The following is a 21591-nucleotide window of genomic DNA, read 5'->3' as shown; positions in this document are numbered from 1 at the left end:
TCATCATCAATGCTAGCAGACAACAGTTAATGAAAAGCTGTTTGCAAGGAGAAGCCAAACGACTTTTAATGATACGCCATTCACCTTCCCAACAAATAAGCTTAAATGGTTTTAAACGTTAATCAAAATGAGCATTCTTATATATATATATATATATATATATATATATATATATATATATATATATATATATATATATATATATATATATATATATATATTTTAAAAGCATATTCTACTCATAAAGAGGAACAAATGGTCATAGACAGAGCAAAAACATAAAACGTGAGGGAAATCCAAGGTGAATCCAAGACACGTAAACAACAAGGAGAAATGTTACAGAGTGTGAATCAAAGAAAACAAACGGTAAGAGAGATTGACGGAAGGAAGATGGTGTTTACCTATTCGTAGAGATGACAGCGGAAATGGAAAGAGCGATGTTGGATATTCTTCTTCAATTGCTTTCCCTCCCGTCGGTTTCTTCCAAGCGCATTCGCCCGCCGAATTTTGTTTCGATATCGGCTTCGTCTAAACGGCGTCAGATGAAGTTCTTGGATCCTTTGAGGAACACGCCGCCTCCCGTTCTCTAAACTTCCTCCTTTTCTTTTAATTTTGTTGATTTCCCGTTTTCACCGTCGAAAAATTATTAGCGTTATTTTATGAACAGTTGTCCCTTTTATATACGACTCGTAACTCTTTCTTTCTCTGTGCTGTGTTTCTCCAGGGTAGTGGAGCATGTTCGTACGGAAGCCGTTTGGAGCTTTTGTCCTCATCCCCAGTTTGTGGTCCCTCCTTTAATTCCTCTCCATCTCCAAAACTTCACCGTTGGTAAGAAAAAGTTTCACCACCGTAACTGACTTAGCTGAAAAGTTTGCATTTTTTTTTTAGTTAAACTGAGTTTTGTGTATTTGTGTCGCAGCAGCTTCGATGTGGATTTGGTTGGATCACATTCACCCCACCTTGTGATGATAATGAATTGATGTTGGTCTGTTGAGGAGTGCTAACATTGTTTCTGCTGCAGTTGTAAGGACATCATACCACCAGGGTTGCCACCTCCTATGTTGAACATTTGATCACTCAACATTTGGGAAGGATGACTTTGCTGAGAATTGTTTCCAGATAATCCGAATTGCATCCGTGGCAGATGAGACTGTGAAGATATACCGGCTGAAATATTGGGAATCATCTGGGTATTTGGTGTTGTTTGAGCATCACTAAATAATGCACTGTTAGCATGACCAGAAAACTGGCTTAAACGAGTCATCTGATTTCCTTGATTGAGTTGGGTTTGACCAAGGTCATGCTGCATACGCGCCGAAGAAAGCTACTGCCTACTCTGAAATTGTTGATGCCCAAGTTGTGAAGAAAATTGCATCTGATGTTACCCTTGCATCTGACCCATTCCTTGCATTGCAGATTGCCTGAACTGTTGCTGCTGCTGAGCAAGAAGTTGTTGTTGCTGCTGTTGAGGTAACTGCTGCATCAGTTTATGTCCTTCATAATCTTCCCATGTTTTCATATCTGGTACACAATGCCCCAATTTTTTTTCCAGATATAGGTCCATTCCTCTTATCTTCTTTAAATAATTCATATATGTATGTATTAATCTGTATGTCCGACTGACTAGATGGACCGGAATCATTCAAGACCCGCTGAATCATACTATTGTTGTAGGTCTCAGCATTTTCTGCAGTAGCATCAGGTTCATTTGCTCCACCAAAAGATGACCATCCAGTTTCTGTGGCAACAACAGGTATATCTTTGAAATTTAACGCGTCTATAGAGTAATAGGCAGCATCCACCATTGCATCAAACATACTGTTATAATGATATAATGTGTTTGGATCAATAATTTGCTTCACCGAGGGAAGTGGTTGGAAAAGAGCGTATTCAATAGGGAAAATACCATCTCCTTTAGTGTATCCATAATAAGGGTATGCATTTAACATGAGGGAGAAGTTTGTGTTTCTCAAAAACTGAAGGAGTTGGTAGATTGTAGAGTTCCACGAAGAGTTAAAGGTGCAAGTAGAAGGAGGAAAAGGCTTAGGGATAATATCCATAGACTGTGGGGTCGAAACCTTGACTCAAAAAATTAAGGTTTGCCGCAACCAGAGCTTTGTGCAGAGAATTCAAGGCAGGAACGAGAACGGGAGCAACATTTGGGATTGTGGAAAGAACCTCGCTCCCAACTGCTATTGCCATGATATTGGTGGATGGTAGATAAGCAACTACATTTTCATTAATCCACGCAGCAGCTGCTGAAGGAGATTCTCTGATTCTCAGTACCTCTTCGTTGGTGACAACAATAATCCGTCGATGCTGGTGTTTGAAAAGGCTTGTAGTAAGTGCGCATTGACATCATAAATACGCACATGAGTAATTTGACGAGCTTTAAGAATATCAACTATATTTGAAGTAGATGGCATATCAGAGACATCAGTGTCGATGTTTACCCCCACAAATGCACCTAATTTAGCGGTTAGCATAACAATAGCTAGCAACAAAACACTTGCAAGCCAATTTTTAAGATTCATCACATCCAATATCACCTAAACCACCAAGTTTAGCCCAATAGTTCTTTTACCTGATCTGGAAACCCTATGAGAGTTGAGTTGGTGGTATGCAAAACTAGTTCAGGTTGTTTTTGGTGGGTTTGGGAGAGACATAACACAACATAAGACAAGGCAGTAAGTGTTGTTGAATTGAGAGATTTAGATAGAAATGTGAATGAAAGTGTTGATATGTGGTTTTGATAGTGACCATTGTGATTTGGTTTAATTTTTGCAGGTTATTCAAGCAGCAGCAATAGAGACACAACAACGATATCAAATTTCACTTTCCCTACAATAGGAAAATCTCCTCCAAATATAAATAATGCCAAGCATGTCCAGCAGCACCCAACATTTTGTATGACTTCACTTTGTTTGCATTGAATTGTACTAATCTCTTGGCAAGAAAAGCTGGCTCTGAATTCTTTGATTGATCAGTTAATTACTGTTTAGAATACCATTGTTATCATAAACCAGTTTGGATTTTCATATATGGACATCATATCATGCTCACCCTAGTACTTTATAGCACACCGATTAATGAAATAGGTTCTTAAAACATGATAACAAAAATTCACATCAAATAATGAATAGATGGTGATTAAATCCAAATAAACTTCAGTTCTGCCTCAACTCTTAAAATGCATTAGTTTCTTTAACAACATAATAAAAGCCAATAAGCAACTCCGTGGTAGTAGCATCAAGACAGAACTTGGTCGAAGCATCAAAGATAAACTCATTATCTTGAACACTAAAGCATGTTAAATACATTGTGTATGTTTGTAGTGTAAGAAATGATTTCAATTCAAAGATCAAAGATCAATATCAATCTTTTTGGTTTCGTTATGAAATGCCATATCAATGAGATGTGTATCTTTGACGGACAAAGGAATCCATGTCTTTGACTGTCGTTGTTTTGCCAACCTCCTTCTTATAGGAAGAAACTTCCTTGACAAATTCATCATACATACTCTTCAAGTACTTGGGTGCAGTGGTGTCCATCTTGTTGCAGCAACAGATCATTTGCCTCACACCAAGAGCGAAAGCAAGGAGAGCATGTTCACGTGTCTGACCATCCTTGGAAATACCAGCCTCAAAACCACCAGTAGTGGAATCAATTATGAGAATAGCACAATTAGCTTGTGATGTTCCAGTAATCATGTTCTTAATAAAATCGCTATGACCAGGAGCATCAATGATGGTACAGTAGTACTTAGTTGTCTCAAACTTACATAAGGCAATATCAATAGTGATACCTCTTTCCCTCTCAGCCTTGAGCTTGTCAAGCACCCAAGCATACTAGAATGAACGCTTGTTCATCTCAGCAGCTTCTTTTTTTCAAATCTCTAAATCACACGCTCGTCAATACCTCCAAGCTTGTAGATCAAGTGACCGGTAGTGGTTGACTTCCCATAATCGACATGGCCAATAACCACAATGTTAATTATGAACCTTTTCCTTACCCATTTGTGCTTAAGCTTAAAATTACACAAGATCTTGAAGGAAAAAGCTAGCCACACAGAAGGAAATGAGAGTGAGCGAGTGAGCGACTGGGAAAAGTTTTCAGGGCCAAAATCAGGGTATGACAAAGACAAATCTAATTTCAGAGATTAACTGCCATAAAACGAGGAAAGAGATATTCGTCATAGCAACGGGGACTCACAAGACAAATACCGCCTTACGGAATGATCATAATACTGTATAATACAAGGAATAGTGTATCATTAGATAGGGAACAAACTGTTCGAGATCAAAGAAGGATGATATCTTGGATCCAAGAAGGAGATGGACTCTGAATCGAAGAGCAAGGTAGGCATTTACCAGTACGTGGGCTAGCAAGGCTGGCACTATAGGGTAAAGCCCAAAAACAAAGACTGAATTAAGTGTTTGGGCATAGTCCCAAACAACTCTCGATTGATGAGGTGGATTAATGCTAAATCATCCTAAAAGGATAGACAAGGAGTCCAAGGAGAAGTATGATTGATCTCAAAAAGATGGCATTGATTTAATGAATGGAGAATGATTGATTGATAAATAGGGTAGCAATAGATAAGGTAGCTCGCGAAGAAACTGGGTTCTCCTGCCTATGTATCCTTATAGTGCAATAAGGAAATCAGAGCTTTCATAGTTCAACCCACTAGGGCTGAAAACAAGGTGATTGGAGGCAAAAGAATGATTGAATTAAAATGATCAGAATGAAGGATGGATTGATAAGAGACTTGACAGTCAATTGATAGGATCATATTAAAGTCTATGAATAAGGGTGAACACTTTGAATATTTGAAGCCTACGCCCCATACGCAAAGTCGCTCTAAACAAGGATAGGAGAAACTCTGTCTCATCATTCCTTACTACTTAAGGCTCGTAGCGCATGATACTTCTCTTAACTTACAAGTTGTTGGTGAAGAATCTTCATTGTTGATCCTCGTGTTGATGTTGATTTTATATGAAGAAGACTTGGTAATTTAATTAATTCATATTGTACTAAAGTCTATGAATAAGGGTGGACGCTTTGAATATTTGGGGCCTACGCCCCATACGCAAAGTCGCTCTAGACAAGGATTGGAGAAACTATGTCTCATCATTCCCTATTGCTTAAGGATCATTTCATAGAATTCGAATCGTATTTACCAAGTGTTGACTTTTGATTTATCTTGTATAATCCGTTGTGTGATGTGACTAAGGACGCCTTAATTGAGAATCTTGACTTGAGGCTTCGAGCTCCACAACTTATAAAAATGAGTCTTATTAAGTGACCAAGGGTCTTTTGGTCACTCAAATTAGACTGTGGGATTATACACGTTCAAATGATTTAATTGATCAAAATTGCTTTTGAATCAATTTAAATCGGAGGGTTTGGGGTTTATGAGAAATTAAAAATTAGGCCTAATCTAATAGTTGGAAATCATTCAAACTACCCTAGGGGAGCATGTTGTAGTTAAGTCAAAATTCTTGATTAAAAATTCTATGTTAAAATGCTAAAGGAACATGTGATTATATGACTAAAACACCAAAATCACCCATAAAGGGTAAAATGGTCATATCACAAAATATCCATTTGGAACAAAATTAAATTCCAAACAAAAATTAACTATGCCTAAAATATAACTAACTTCTAAAGTCATCCTACATGTTAGGGATTAATCCAACTCAATTAAGCTCTAAAATCGAATAGATTCTAAAAGGTTAATTATATCCTAATATCAATTTAATTCAAAAAAACAAACAAATCCTAAACCAATCATCTTTTAAAGATTCAATTAAAACCTAAATTCCTAATCTAAAATTAACTAAATTAATCAACTTCTAAAATCAAGCAAAGTTAAACCAAAGAAATCTAATTAGGTCATTAAATTGCTAATTATCATCAAAATACCTAACCAAATCCATCATTTGGGCCTTAGCTGAAGAATAGAGATTCAGGCCCAATATGTGGGGGCGGGTCCAGAATCTTGGGTTCAAGGAAGGAAAATTTTACCCTATACCCCTACAATTGTACCCACACCCCTACATTTAATTTTTTTTTTACCAAAATACCCTCATATAAATAGGGTATATTTTCCCTTTCAAATTTTTTTTACCATTTTCGTTGAAGACTTCCGGAGAAGACAAATATTTGGCTTTTTTGCATTGTATACCAGAACACTTAAGAGTAAGTCTTCCGGTTCATTAATTGTATACCGGAACACTTCTCTAAAGAGTTCCGATTTGTTGTCTTTAAGGGACACTGAACCGGAAGTCTTTTAGAAAGTCTTCCGGTTTGTATAGTTGTATACCGAAAGTCTTTCTTAAAGACTTCCGGTTTGGATGATGTATACCGGAACTCTTTAAGAAAGTGTTCCGGAAGGCTTTTTGTGTTTTTTACTAACCGGAACTCTTCTTTGAAGTGTTCCGGTACGTAATTTTTTTTTTTTTTTAATTTTAATTATTTTTTTAAACATTGTTTTTGCAATGGTTCGAATACGAGGTGCAGATGGCCGGATTCCAGTCCGCACGTTAGACCGGGGTGCATCTTCATCTGCAGCTGCAGCTGAGCCGACTGGATATCTAGGAGGGTCGTACGATACGTCTCTTTTGGTGAAGTACGAGCATCATGTTGCTCGACATATATGGTTCGGTGAGGTAAGTAAACGGGCTATATTTGAAAATGAATAATAGTTGAAAATTTTATAATTTGTTTTCTAATATGTGTTTTAATTGTTTTTAGGAAAGAGGACCAAAGAAAGAGTTGAAGGTTGCCGGACATGGACTGAAGTTGACTTCTAGGGTTCCATTGGCTCTTCCACCACAGATGGAGAGTTGGGTATCTAGATCCGGTTTAGCTTCACTGCAGAGAACCAGTCTGAACAAGATAGACACAAATCTTGTCTCTGCATTTGTGGAAAGATGGCATCTAGAGACATCTTCATTTCACATGCCGTTTGGTGAAATGAGCATTACTTTAGATGATGTCGCATGTCTACTTCACTTGCCCATTAGGGGTATCTTTTGGAGTCCTCAGGATGTGACTGAAGAGCTAGCTGTTGAACTTGCTGTTGACTACCTAAGAGTGTCACAGGGTCAGGCACAGTCACATGTTCGTAGCTGCAGGGGGTCGTATTACAAGTTGGAGTGGTTATATGATTTATTCGTACATCATAGGGCTGCTTCCAGCTGGGCATATGCGACTAGAGCATATCTATTGATGTTGGTGGGTTCCACCATATTTGCTGATAAGACCTTTACACTTGTAGAGGCACGATACCTCCTCCTGTTTAGGGACTTGGATGGATGTTCAAGATATAGTTGGGGAGCAGCTGCACTAGTTACCCTCTATCGATATCTTGGAGATGCGTCCATGTACAGTTGCAAACAGCTCGGTGGATATCCTACTCTCCTACAGGTATATAATTTAATTTGTTAATTAAGTGTTGGATTCATTTTATAAAATATGGTAACTTAATTTGTTTTATTTATTATGTTTGTATTTTGTAACAGTGTTGGATTCACAAGTATTTTCCAACTGTTGGAAAAAGAGGGGAGAATTGGAAACCTGCTGAAAACTGTGGTCTTCCCCGAGCGATGAGATGGTCGTATAGACAGGGAGTCCTGAAGGTCGATGATTTACGACCTATTTTGAACGAGCTGACACCTACCGACGTCATCTGGCGACCATTTGAGGATCATAGAGCATGGCGTGTATTTGATGAGATATGTCTTTACAGGGGCTGTTTGAAGTGGGGTGAAACAGTTGTTCCATACTTGCCTGGTAGATGTTTACGTCAGTTCGGGTATAGGCAGTATGTTCCATCCCCACCTCTGGATTGTATGATGGCGACGGATATTGATGTTGATTGGATCGGTTACCATCAGAGTATTATCGATGTGATCGGTTCATCTACCGTGGCCACCACTCTATCTGAGGTAGAAGACGGTTACCTGGAGTGGTATTATCGTGTTTCCCATCCACGGTTGGTCCCTCCCCATCGTGACGCTCCTAGAGAGGTACCTGTTCCTGTATATGACGCCGGGCCATCTGATCCTGATTGGGCTCGTGTATCTACATTGATTCATCGCTATTTGAGACAGGTTAATGCCGAAGACGAAGATCCACAGTTTTCTGATTTATTTGAAGCTTTGCATATTTCTCGTTCACATTGATTATATGTATTAAGCTTTGAATATAATAGACATAATAATATAGATTTCATGTTTTGATTACATATTTATGTTTTGATTACATAATCATGCTAATACAGGTGTAAGTAATTGCCAATGTTGCATACGTCCTGCAAATCCTAGTATCCAAGTAGTTGCTATATGAGAATGAAATTTCTTCCAATCTAATGTGACCGGTGGCAATGGAAACCCCTCTTTCATGTTAACCTGATAAAGTAAAATAATTAAAAGATTAAGTCATATAACATAAAATATTAACTGAAATAATTAAAATATTTAGACATATAAATACGTACCTGAACCCAATGATTGTGGTTAACAAAACCAATGCAATAAATAGAGACATTTGGTGAATGTGAACTTGTCATCGGAAAGAAAGTGATGCACGGATTGCCTAAACAGACAAGTACAACATTATAGTGATTCGCTATCAAGTAACCCATATCTGGTAGACTCATCCATTTTTCAGGTGGCTGTGAACCATACGATTCTATCATCAAAGATTCTCTCACTGCTGACAACCGATTAGAAAATAACTTGTCATACAAAGTTGACCTATCCTTGTCTATTATTTCCAACCCCAACTCTCTGCGAACCATTGACCAACCATCCTCACCATATCCATGCAATGATGCAATGACTCTAAATCCACAATTACCATATGATTCAACATTAACTACATCTTCAATGTATGACCTAATATGATTAGGAAATTGAAGAATGAATTGTGGTTGCTTCTTTGATAATTTGATCTTCTTCGAAGTCTATGATGGTTGAGATTGCCTTTGTAAAGATTGAGATGCCTTATCAACATACTCATGATATGAAGGGTCCCTATAAACATCATAATCTGCTGGTTTTTTCCCTTTCTTCTTCACTCCTCCTTTGGTTTTTATTTTCTCAGGTGGTGGACACAATGTTGTCATTGTTGGGTATGCTAGTTCACATACCCTACTCCTTAATGCCCTTTTCCCAATAACATCTAATGACCTAAATCGTCTCCACAACTCATCCATTGCATCCTTCATATCCACCTCTGATCCATCATCTTCACCTACCTCTAACTCAACTTCCATAGTTAGTTTCCTCCAATGAACATGAACAGCATCAATGGGTATCGGTATACCACCTACTATGTATCTTCCTAACTCACAAGCACAAGGTAACCCATAAGATGTTCTAAGAGTACAACCACATATTTGCTTGTTAGTTCCAACATAATCAACTCTCAATAACTCTTCAGCAATACGTCTCAAAGCAGCTCGAGATACGGAATCACGCAAATAACCATAAAAGGGACTTACGTGCGCGTGCTCAACTTCGTAAAAACTCTTTTGAAATGAAGCTCTAATGTTTCCCAGTTGTAACCTCAAGTTGTTATTCATGGCTTCCCAACATTTGACCATGTCACCTATAATGTTTCCTAACATCTGCTTTAACTTCCAATGAGCAGATTCAACCCTAAAAATATCAGATATAAAAAATACCATTAGATATTGAAAATATCAAATATTAAAAATATCAGATATTGAAAATAACATAAAAAATACATAAAAATAATATCAGATATAAAAATAACACATACAAAATTATAAGACGTACCGATTAGTCGTTGTGTTACCCAAATGTAGGACTCGATTAATCCATGCTCCAACAAATCTATGCCTATGTGGAGTCAACCATGTGTCTTTCACATAATTAATAAATCCACTATAATCAACACATGCTTGCTCAAGTTGATGCAACCGCTGACCATACTCAACCTCATCACTAGCCCAGACAACTTCCATCCATAATGTGTCTATCGTCTTTTACAGGTCATTCACCACATGTTGTTTGCATTTGGCACCAACGTTTTTGTTAATGTGAAATCTACATAGCAAATTAATCGAGTTGGGAAACACAACTTCAATTGCTTTCATCAAAGCAAGATCTCTATCTGTCAAAATCACTTGTGGACACATGTCTTTCTTCACAAACAACTGTTTTAATTTCTCCAATACCCAACAAAAATTCTATGTTTGCTCAGACTCCATATACGCAAATCCAACAGCAAAAGTCAACTCAGTCGATGTCATGCCAACAATTTCAAACAAAGGTTGTCTATATTTGTTTGTCTTGTAGGTGCTATCCATAACTAACACAATCAGAAATATATTCAACAACTTAACTGAATCAGGATGTGCCCAAAATATCTCTCTCACCACTTCCGAGTCATCCTTTTTTCTACTCCAATACACATATCCTGCATCCTCAATAAGCTTAAACAGATGTTGTATCTCACTCCTTGGACCTCTTATCTCTTTTTCTATCACACTCTTATGCTTGTATACTTGCGTAATCCGAGTGACATTCTCAGGAAACTTGTCTTGCAAGGAAAGCAAAATGTTTCTAGGTGCTACATGTCTCTTTGCCAAATCAGCGACATGTTGCTTCTCATATGTGGTCAACCTACCAATAAACGAACGACCTTCTAATCTATCAGGTAAACCATGATTATGTAACCCACATTTTACATCAATCTTCCAACCAGATCCATCTTTCGCCGGAGTCGACCTGATTTTAAATGGACATCCACATTTCTTGGACGCACTTTGCGTACCACTATCACTAATCTTGTGTTTCCCACCTTTATCACAACCAAATATTATTTTGTTACTTCTCCCTCTCTTCCCCGTTTCAGTATCTGAACGACTGATAATAACAATTACTTTATTGTCGATTCCAACCTCTTTAATCCATCTGATAACCTCTTCTCGTGTACCAAATCTTTCCGTCTTCATAAACGCATCAGTAGTATCTACACATATTTTGGGAAGATTTTCCATTTCTGCAAAAAAAAAAAAAAAAAAAAAACGTATCGGAAGACTTAAAGAAAGACTTCCGGATCACACATAATACATACCGGAACACTTCTCCAAAGAGTTCCGGTATGCAAAATTTGTTCACCGGAACTCTTTTAAGAAGTGTTCCGGTTTTGTAATTTTTTTTAATTGAACCGGAACTCTTTCATGAAGTGTTCCGGTTTGCTTTTTTGTGTGTTCCGGAAGTCATTCCTAGAGTCTTCCGGTTTGGAAAAATACATACCGGAAGTCTTTTTGCAGGAGTTCCGGTGCGAGGGGTGTGAAAGTGTAATTTCTGAAATTTTCAACTGAATGGTAAAAATGAAATGGTAAATTGGTTAAAACCAATTAAGGGTAAAATTGGAATTTTTAAAATTTTGTAGGGGTATGGGGCTAACTGTAGGGGTACAAGGTAAAATTTTCTCAAGGAAGGCATAAACATGTTTGGGCTTTGTGGTAAGGCCCTATGGAAAACTCCTAAAAAAGGATTAAGACTCCCTAATTACTAACAGAAAATCTAAAGGAACTAAATAAAAAAGGGCAGTCCAGCATTGGTGGACCAAAGGGATTCGCATGGGCCTCACCGCCGAGGCCCATGGTGTGACTGCACACAAGAAAAACAAGCAAACAAAGATGGGCCTTAGGCCCTAACGGAATTCCCCCAGCCAAACGAAGAGGGGTGCAGCAATGGAGCAGGAGGCGCACCGTATGGTTTTCTTGGGCCCAAAGGCCCAAGCTTGGCCAGAAATCCAAGAAATAAACCCGGATCCATCTTCAACAATAGGTGAAAAGCCAAACTAAACCAACGTTCTACAACGTGATGCCTTGATTTAACTGGTACCAAATCGATTCTCAAAACAGTCTTATGAAAATCGATTCTTCACAAAGTTTGCTCGTGTTCTTCGTCACCGCCTACCACGCGTCTCGCTCACGAATACATCATTGATGCTCCATCAAGAATGCATCCACGGATCCACGAGTTCTCCTCGGTTCAAGCATTCTTCTCGAAATCCCTCAGTAGCGCCTCCTAATAGCTAAAGGTTTGGATCAAAACAAAACCTAACGACGGCTGCGTCAAGACCAAATGCGGAACTCAAAACGAAGGCAAAAGACTCACTGTATGATTTCTCGACACGGTGAACTTCTGGCGAAATACAGGTATCCAATTTCTCTTGATTTCGATTCCTCCGTCTTCTTCTCGGAAGCCTCGCTGCTGTTTGTACTTTTGCGCGGAGAGGTCGCAAATTTATGCACGATGAACGAGAGGTTGAGAATTGTTGCGAATCTGAAAGCCCAACCTCAATTTCAAAGTCGAATCGATTTTACAAATTCAATAGAAACTGATTAAAATAAATTCAAATTTTGAATTGGGAATTAAAATTAATCAATATCATTCCAAAATTTAAACTCAAATTCAAGGTTCAATCATTTTCAAAAATCGAATGGAATTAACGAAATTTAAAATTGAGTCCACCATTCAACTGCTTTTAAAATCCCGATGAAATTGAACTGAAATCGACTCTAAGATCATTCCAATGGTAACTTAAATCACACGATCAACAACACATATTCAATTTTCATAACAACTCAACAATCAACTCACATAGCCTTTATGTATGCAATGTGACTCAAACCTCGACTCAATGTATGTGGTACTAATTTGGACATTATAGATTTATTACTATCAACTCACATAGCCTTTATGTATGCAATGTGACTCAAACTTCGACTCAATGTATGTGGTACTAATTTGGACATTATAGGTTTATTACTGGTCTTGTCCATTTAATAATGTTTCCTCATTCTAACTAGGTACTCACTTCTGAACCCCAGATGATCATTGGTCCCCACTTATAGTTCCACTTCTAACCATAAACAATGATTAAAATGAATTTCACAGAAGTTCCTAATTTGAACTACACACCTCAACAAAACACATATAATTATATTCATAACACATAATTTCACAGATGATCATTGGTCCCCACTTATAAACTTGTGACTCGCCTCTTTCAACACTGACATGTATGATGCATGACATGCAAATAATGCAAACAACACTTATAGTTCCACTTCTAACCATAAACAACGATTAAAATGAATTTCACAGAAGTTCCTAATTTGAACTACACACCTCAACAAAACACATATAATTATATTCACAACACATAATTATACAAGCCACATCACATCTTACATCAATAACATGTAATTATAACTCATCATATAATTATACAAACATTATGAAACATATAACTATATTCTTCAAGACATAATTATACTGACAATTCACATCTCATAAACATAAGTATAATCCATAACTTATTAAATTTGTCATGGTATTTTATCACTACGAATTTTCATGCTTTTCATCAACATATAACAACCTTCATTCAGAACATTCCAATATCATAAACTTAACACATGGCAACCATCAATTCACGATTACTTGATTATTCAATAATTATCTCATAAGACTTATCACAAGTATACATTATCTTAATATTTTTATGCATAAATTAAACCTCTAATTAATCATAATAAGATAGTATTTTGCATCATCTACCCAACGCTTCAAACCACACCTCAAACAGAGTCACGAATCTCAAGTTAGGATGAAAACAAACTCTGAAATGAAAACTATTCCCCGTGATCCGAATCATGTGCAATCCCTAATCCGAATCAATCCTAGCAGAAGAATTTTTCTGCTAAAATTTTCCCGTGATCCGAATCAAGTTAAAACCATGATCCAAATCAATCTGGACAGCATTGACACTTTTCTTCCTAAAACCCATTTTTTTAACCTAAATCTATCCCAATCCAGTTTTTAACATAAATTATCATAACATATCACTTATACCATTGATTTAACCCTGTAATTCGTCAAGTATAATTATTATCAATCATCAATTAAACATATAATCATCATCATTTTCATCAATTAATCATCAATATAATCTTATATCCATAAAACCAAAACACATCAACTACTTCAACATTCAGATGCACATAGTCATATCATGTATAGTTTTCAGTATGAAACGGAATACGGATTGCATATATTTCACAACAAACATAACACATAACATACAATTCCATCAAAAATCACATAAGTTTCAACAATGGTGAAAAAGATGATAAAACCTAGAGGAGGGTGACGATCCCTTTCTACCCCTCATGCAATAACACCTATATTAGAGTAATTCCCCCTTGTCTGAATTTCCAGCAGCTAAATAAGTTTGATCATGGTATTCTTCTTCTCCGTCAAGCCCTTGTCCTCATTCTCTCACACTCGCCTCTTTTTTTCAAATTCTCACAACTTCTACGTATCAATAACTCTGGCTCCCATCACATATTCTATTTATTTTAACCTAAAATATAATTAACCTCGTTTTCACGCTTTTACCCCTCAACTTTTGTGCACTTACTCCTTAATACACAAACTTTACCAAAACTTTAATTTCTACCCCTAAATCCCTTTACCTCTTATTCTCTATTTATTTAATTATTGTTCTGTTATTATGATCAAATAAACTACACCAAATTCCCATAAACCCAACAAAATATCACATAAATCACGTAATTCGTTTAAAATAATTTAAATCACTCAAGTGATCAAATAAAAGCAATAAAAAATAAATTAAATAAATTAATCAAATTCTGGGTGTTACAACTCTCTCCCACTTATTGAATTTTTTGCCCTCGAAAATTACCTTAACAAAACAGCTTTGGATAAAAATCTCTCATCCTACTCTCCAGCTCCCACATCATGCTTCCTCCAGTAGGTCCTCCCTATACAAACTTCACCAAAATGATCTATGTACCTCTCAAGTGTTACACCTTTCGATCATCGATTCACAATGGTGGTGCCTCCACAGTCAAGTTATCTCTAACTTGCACATCATCCATTTGAATCACATAAGACGGATCTGGAACATACTTCTGAAGTTGAGACACATGAAACACACTATGAAGATTCGAAAGAGACAACGATAAGGCAACTTTGTAGGCTATTTCTCATATTCACTTCAAAATATGGTAAGGGCCAATAAAATGCGGCATGAGCTTTCGAGATTTCAAAGCACGAACAATATCAGTCACTGGTGTGACTCTCAAGAACACGTGATATCCCTCTCAGAACTCAAGTGTTTTCCTCCTCTTATCATGATAACTATTCTGTCTGTTTTGCAATGCTTTCATTTTTTCTTGAATCATCTTGATCTTTTTACTAGTCTGCTAAATGATCTCTGGCCCAAGCAACACACTTTTTCCAGAATCATACCAACACAATGGTGTCCTACACCTTATACCATACAAATCCTCAAACGATGTCATTCCAATGTTAGAATGGAAACTGTTGTTGTAGGTAAACTCGATTAGCAATAAGTAAGTATCCCAACTACCTCGCTCTAACACACAAGCTCTCTGCAAATCTTCTAAAGACTAGATGGTTCTCTCTGTCTGACCTTCCATTTGTGGATGATAAGAATAACTCAATCATAACCTAGTTCCCATGGCCTCCTGCAAACTCTCCCAGAACCTCGAAGTGAACCTCAAACCTCTACCTAAAACAATACTCGAAAGTAATACCATGCAAGTTGGTAATCTTCTCGATATACACCTCAGCTAAGTTCTGCAATAGATAATTGATCTTTATCGGAATTAAATTTGCCTATTTATTCAGCCTTTCCACCACAACCCAAATCGTATCACTTCTTTTAGAAGTCTTAGGCAAACTCGTCACAAAATCCATATAAATTATATCCAACTTCCACTCATGAATACTCGACGATTCCATCAATCCTGACAGCTTCTGATGCTCAAACTTCGACTTCTGACAAGTTAAACAAGAACAAACAAACTCAACAACGTCCTTCTTCATACTTGGCCATAAAAACATCTTCTTCAAATCTTGATACATCTTGGTAGCACCAAGATGAATAATCAAACCACTCATATGATCTTCCTCAAGAATTCTCTTCTTAAGCTCTGGAAAATCTGGCATACAAACCCTGTCTCAGAATCTCATAACACCATTCTCATCAAGTCCAAAATATACCTATTTACCTTGATTGGTTAACATTAACTGGTCAATCAATCCTAAGTCGACTTTCTGATCCTCTCTGATCTATTCAAGAATACCACTCATCAACTTCAGCATACCCAACTTCACACTGTTATAAGTTATATCACACACCAAACTAAGATCTCAAAACTGTTCCATCAAATCCAATTCTCGAACCATAAGCGTTGACATATGCAAAGAATTCTTATTCATATAATTTTCTACCACATTGGCTTTATTGGGGTGGTAACTCAAACCAAAGTCAGAATCCTTCAGGAATTCAAGCCACTTCCTCTGCCTCATATTCAACTCCTGCTGATCGAACAAATACCCCAAAATCTTATGATCATTGAACCCTTCAAATCTAGAGCCAAATAAAAATGTCTTCAAACTTTAAGCACAAACACCACAACTGCTAACTCCAAATCATAAATAGAATAATTCCTATCATGAACCTTCAATTGTCTCGAAGCATAAGCCACAACTTGACCACCCTGCATAAGCATACCATATAAACCCATCTTCAAAGCATTATAATAAACCACAAAGGACTTGCTTGGACTCAGCAAAATCAAAACTGACGACGGCGTCAACTTCTTCTTGAGCTCTTGAAAACTCTCTTCACACTAAACATCCCACACATATGTTTGACCCTTAAGAGTCAACCGAGTCAAAGGAAAATCTAACTTTGAAAACCCTTTTATAAAACTTCTGTTATAACCAGCCAAACCCAAAAAACTTATGATCTCAATAACAGACTTTGGAGTCTCCCACTACAACATAATGTCAACCTTCGATGGATCAACTTCAATACCACCACTAGAAATCATATGACCAAGGAAACTCACTTCATGCAACCATAACTCACACTTGGACAATTTTGCATATAGATTATTCTCTTGTATGGTTTGTAGCACAACCCTTAAATGTCCCGCTTGCTCTTCATCTGTCTTGGAGTACACCAAAATATCATCGATGAACACAACCACAAATTGATCCAAGTAAGGATGGAATATCCTATTCATATACTCCATGAATACATCTGGCGCATTAGACATACTGGATGACATTATTGAATACTCATAGTGACCATATCTAGTTCTAAATGCAATCTTTTAAATATCTTTTGGCTTCATAGGAATCTGATGATAACCTGATCTCAAATCAATCTTACTGAAAACACAAGCACCTACCAACTGATCCATAGGGTCATCAATTCTTGGAAGAAGATACTTGTTCTTAATTGTGACCTTATTCAGTTGTCGATAGTCAACACACAACCTCATGCTACCATATTTCTTCTTGACTAACAACACGGGCGCTCCCTACGATGAAGTGCTAGGTATGACAAACTTCTTCTCTAATAGATATTCTAACTGTTTCTTAAGCTCGCCCAACTCTTATATAAATATTCAATACGGTGCCATCGACACAGGTCTAGTAACATGTATTAAATCTATGGCAAACTTAACTTCTCACTTTGGCAGCAAGTCACAAATATCCTCAAGTAACACATTAGGAAACTCAGACACCACATGCATATTACTAGCCACAACATAGCTCTCCACTCTCAAAGAAATGAACATCATGAGGACCTGATAATCCTCCCTCAAAGACATCTCAACTTGACCAGTGAACATGAATCTCTAATCCGTGCTCTTCTTGGGTTTGAGAAACAACAAAATATCAACTAAACATGCACTATGAAATCAACGATACTCTTAACCAACCTTATACACCTAAAACATATCAGAGAAGCAGAAGCTTATCCTCCACTTGTTTCAATCTCACTCCTGCTGGCAAGCGGTTATAAAAAAAGCAACACGGATAATGTTTTACACCCATGTCGCATACCAGTGAACAAATAAAATTACACAACCTGGTCGAATGGACCAAACTGCTATGATATCTCTATGTAATACCCTAGACCCCAAATCTTAATTTACAAGAATAAAATCATCATTTTAGAATGCTACTCAAACATAATATGTATACTTTCCAATTTATTTTAAAACTCACAACAGAACTAAAAATAATTAACATAAACTTCCAATATCTCTTTAGTAAACTCAAAACATTAACTTAAATAAGATGACCTGTTCCCTAATTTTAGAGATCATAACAATAGTTTCAACTAAACGATAATAAAATAATAAAGAAAACAAATAAAGTTTCATAATCCTCTTCCAACCCAATGAAGGTAGAGAAAAAACAAGAAAGGGGGTTTGAATTGTTTTCACAAACAATAAAAACTTTTTGAGTTTCTACACATACAAAAATTAAAGACAAACAACACAAAAGTTATCCTAGTTCGATTGAAATTCGAAACTACTCCAGTCCATTCTACCAAGGTGATTTCGCCTTCAAAAAGGACTTAATCCAATAATCTAGAAAGATTCCAACAACGTCTAAGAGTACAATGATATATTAGCCCTCTCAAGTCTAAAGACTTCACAAGTCACTTGAGGAACTTTACAACAACTATTTTAGATATACAAGAAGGTGTTTAGTGCTTCTGGGTAAGCAATATGAACACGGTAAGAACAATTGAATCTCACACGAAGAGCAACAACTCATGTGATAATGTAAAACAAGAATTAGTGAATGATTAAATTTTTGATGTACATAATTCTTGTAAGATGGATTTGTGTGTTGGTATGATGATGGTTGGACCTTTTATAGTGCTTGGAGATGACACCGTTGAATGTAGCATTGATGCTGATATCTTATTAATGATGGGATTTAATAACATTAAATTTTTTGTCCTTTCCATAAAGTTTAGGAGAGTATTCAATTTTCTCCATATATAAATTTAAACCATTTTTGGAATACTTCGTTGTTAAGTGTCATACCCCGATTTTGTCCCTGAATTTTTTTTCCCATCGATCAGTCATTTGCATTTCTCCTCATGACCATTTCACATTTAAACTCTTCACTTCATATTGAAAGATCTTTCATTCATTCATGTTACAATCATTTCATTCATGCATGATTAAAATAAATTCCACATGTTCCTCTACACACATTCATATCCTCCATTCCATGTTCATATTTACTATTTCATATTTTTACACTTTTCACATTTTAAAATTTACATTCATATTTTCTTCATTTCACATTGAGATTTTCCATCCATTCATGTTTAAAGATTCTCCATAATCTTTCATATTCCAATCATTCATTCATGACCAAGGGCCTTCTCACACTGCTTCTATCTGACATTGAAGTAGAGCTTTCTAATGGTTTTTGTCCTCATTTAAGTAAGTCATGCAACTTTCTTGCATTGCTTCACTCAGTGGAAAGTCAAGAATATTCCCTCAATGTTTGGAAAAGATCATTAATTACTCTTACGTGGATTGAAATATTCCGCAATGCTTCAAGGTGCCAGGGCATAAGCCATAGTTTACAAGAATATCCAGTTCCTTGCCAAGGACTCCTCTTCGTAAGGCACCTTGCTTGGAACTGAATCCAACTGCTACCAGCATTTGGCGGAGTATGTTTTCCGTGTAATAAGGGTGTCTCCTTTCAGGTATTATTGTGATATGATTTTTGAAGTCATGAGAAACGAGCAACCTTATGACAGCATCCCAAATTTTAGTGCAACAGATGCTTTAAGACTTGCAGGAATTGGGAGAAATGAATTTATTGATATAATGAACAAGTGCAGATCTAAGAAAATCATGTGGAAACTGAACAAATCAATTACAAAAGAATTCTTGCCTACACAACAGCTGTATGACAAACCGTAACACCCGCAGATTCCCTAATCATCCCTACCCGTTCCCGAAACAACATTTCAACAGAAACCTGTAACAGTAAAATAAAACAAAGTTGCCACCGTCCAATTCAACAAGCCATGCCAATTCTGCATTTCTTCTAACCGCTGCAGCAAATAAGCCGCCTTCTCATCCCACTTTCGCTGAGATGATAACTGAATCAATCACAAACCTGAAAGAAAGAACCAGTTCATCCTTCAATAAAGCCAATTACAAGTCTTGCATGATTGTGAACCTGCAGAATAATAATTGACGGCATTAAAGAACTATGACAGATGCAAAAGCAGCAAAAGCAATTCTGTTACCGCAAGGAACATCTTCAACAGTCCAGCCAGTTATACAAAATGCCATGGACATATTCACATCATCCGGAACAGCTCAGGCAAGTTTTAATGTGATTCATCAAACAAGTTTTGGTGTGATTCATTAAACATATTTTGGTAATGGATGGTATTGGAAGAGAAGAGCTACTCTCATGTCATACACGCTTCATCAACATACATGAAAATCCAAACTGGTTTATGATAACAATGGTATTCTAAACGGTAATTAACTGATCAATCAAAGAATTCAGAGCCGGCTTTTCTTGCCAAGAGATTAGTACAATGCAATGCAAACAAAGTAAAGTCATACAAAATGCTGGGTGTTGCTGGACATGCTTGGCATTATTTTGTACTTGGAGGAGATTTTTCTGTTGTAGGGAAAGTGAAATTTGATATCGTTGTTGTGTCTTTGCTGCTGCCGCTTGAATAACCTGCAAAAATTAAACTACACATCAACACTTTCATTCATATTGCTATCTAACAACACTTACTGCCTTGTCTTGTATTGTGTTGTGTCCCTCCTAACCGGCTCTCACCAAATTAACCTGAACCACCACCTGCACCTGCTGCCGGTACTCCTTCATCAACATGCTTGCAATCTCGTCCCCAACCTGCGATCCTTGTACAATAGCTTCACTTCTTCTCCTGGATTTCAAGTCAATTAAGCCAATTGGAATCACTCAAATTACCGTAAGTGAATGTCGGCATTGTCATTACAGCAAACATAACCATAACCTGCAAGAAACACACCAAACCATAACCGTCAATTTAGAACCTTCTGGTTACAACTTGACGGCATCGAAGATTGTTTCCTTCATCCCACAGTTATGATGTTTCCCATGTGATCCATACTAGCTATCTGTTGATTGATACATCTGAAGTTGATTTTGAAGACAAAATCCAAATTATGCTGCTGACAAGATGAAGACCAAGAAAATATTAGCAGAGTGACAAAATCCAATAACTTTATTTTCTAAATTGATTTGGCAGAGTGAAAATACTTCTCCACAGAAATCGCCAAAGAAATCAGCGGTGAAACCTCAGCCATTTGCTCGAGCTTCACCCCTGACATGTATAAAGGATCATCCTAGGAAAGGTGAAAAGCTTACCTCATCACCAAGTGGTACATTGGCTGCTATAACCGGTTCACTCGGTCGCATTTTGCTGCTAGATACTCAAGCACTTGTGGTGGTGCGCCTTTGGAAGGGATATAGGGATGTCAGCTGTTTATTCATGGAGATGTTGCCATGACACTTACTGTAGTTGCTCTATCACCAAGCCTCGTTTGAGCCAAAACCTGTAGTGGAAACGTGTTACAAAAGTATAACCAACCATACAACCAGTTTCACAGAAGAGCATAAAATTTTTTCAACATGT

The 21591-nt window shown here is 37.0% G+C and overlaps 1 protein-coding gene and 2 pseudogenes across 1 annotated transcript; 1 reads left to right on the top strand and 2 right to left on the bottom strand.

Moving 5' to 3' along the window:
• Positions 1-1515: 1515 nt before the first annotated feature.
• LOC127078647 (glucan endo-1,3-beta-glucosidase 4-like) lies at positions 1516-2534 on the bottom strand (annotated as a pseudogene).
• An 873-nt stretch (positions 2535-3407) lies between these two features.
• Positions 3408-4016, bottom strand: LOC127078646 (elongation factor 1-alpha-like; annotated as a pseudogene).
• Positions 4017-6500: 2484 nt separating this feature from the next.
• Positions 6501-12398, top strand: LOC127078645 (protein MAIN-LIKE 1). Its single transcript, XM_051019083.1, has 3 exons — positions 6501-6671; positions 6757-7163; positions 12209-12398. Exons 1-3 carry the CDS (start codon positions 6501-6503, stop codon positions 12396-12398), a joined length of 768 nt encoding a protein of 255 aa, XP_050875040.1.
• The last annotated feature ends 9193 nt before the right edge of the window (positions 12399-21591 follow it).

Source organism: Lathyrus oleraceus, chromosome 5, assembly GCF_024323335.1.
Source record: "Lathyrus oleraceus cultivar Zhongwan6 chromosome 5, CAAS_Psat_ZW6_1.0, whole genome shotgun sequence".
Taxonomy (NCBI): Eukaryota; Viridiplantae; Streptophyta; class Magnoliopsida; order Fabales; family Fabaceae; genus Lathyrus; species Lathyrus oleraceus.
Note: the sequence above shows the minus strand (reverse complement) of the source record. Positions and strands in the feature narration are given on the sequence as shown.

What these genes read in the sequence shown, in the direction of transcription:
- LOC127078645 (XM_051019083.1), top strand. Translation starts at nt 6,501, where the DNA reads ATGGTTCGAATACGAGGTGCAGATGGCCGGATTCCAGTCCGCACGTTA. An exon ending in GACATATATGGTTCGGTGAG is followed by an intron (nt 6,672 to 6,756) that starts GTAAGTAAACGG and finishes AATTGTTTTTAG; the next exon opens with GAAAGAGGACCAAAGAAAGA. An exon ending in TCGTATTACAAGTTGGAGTG is followed by an intron (nt 7,164 to 12,208) that starts GTTATATGATTT and finishes GGCGAAATACAG; the next exon opens with GTATCCAATTTCTCTTGATT.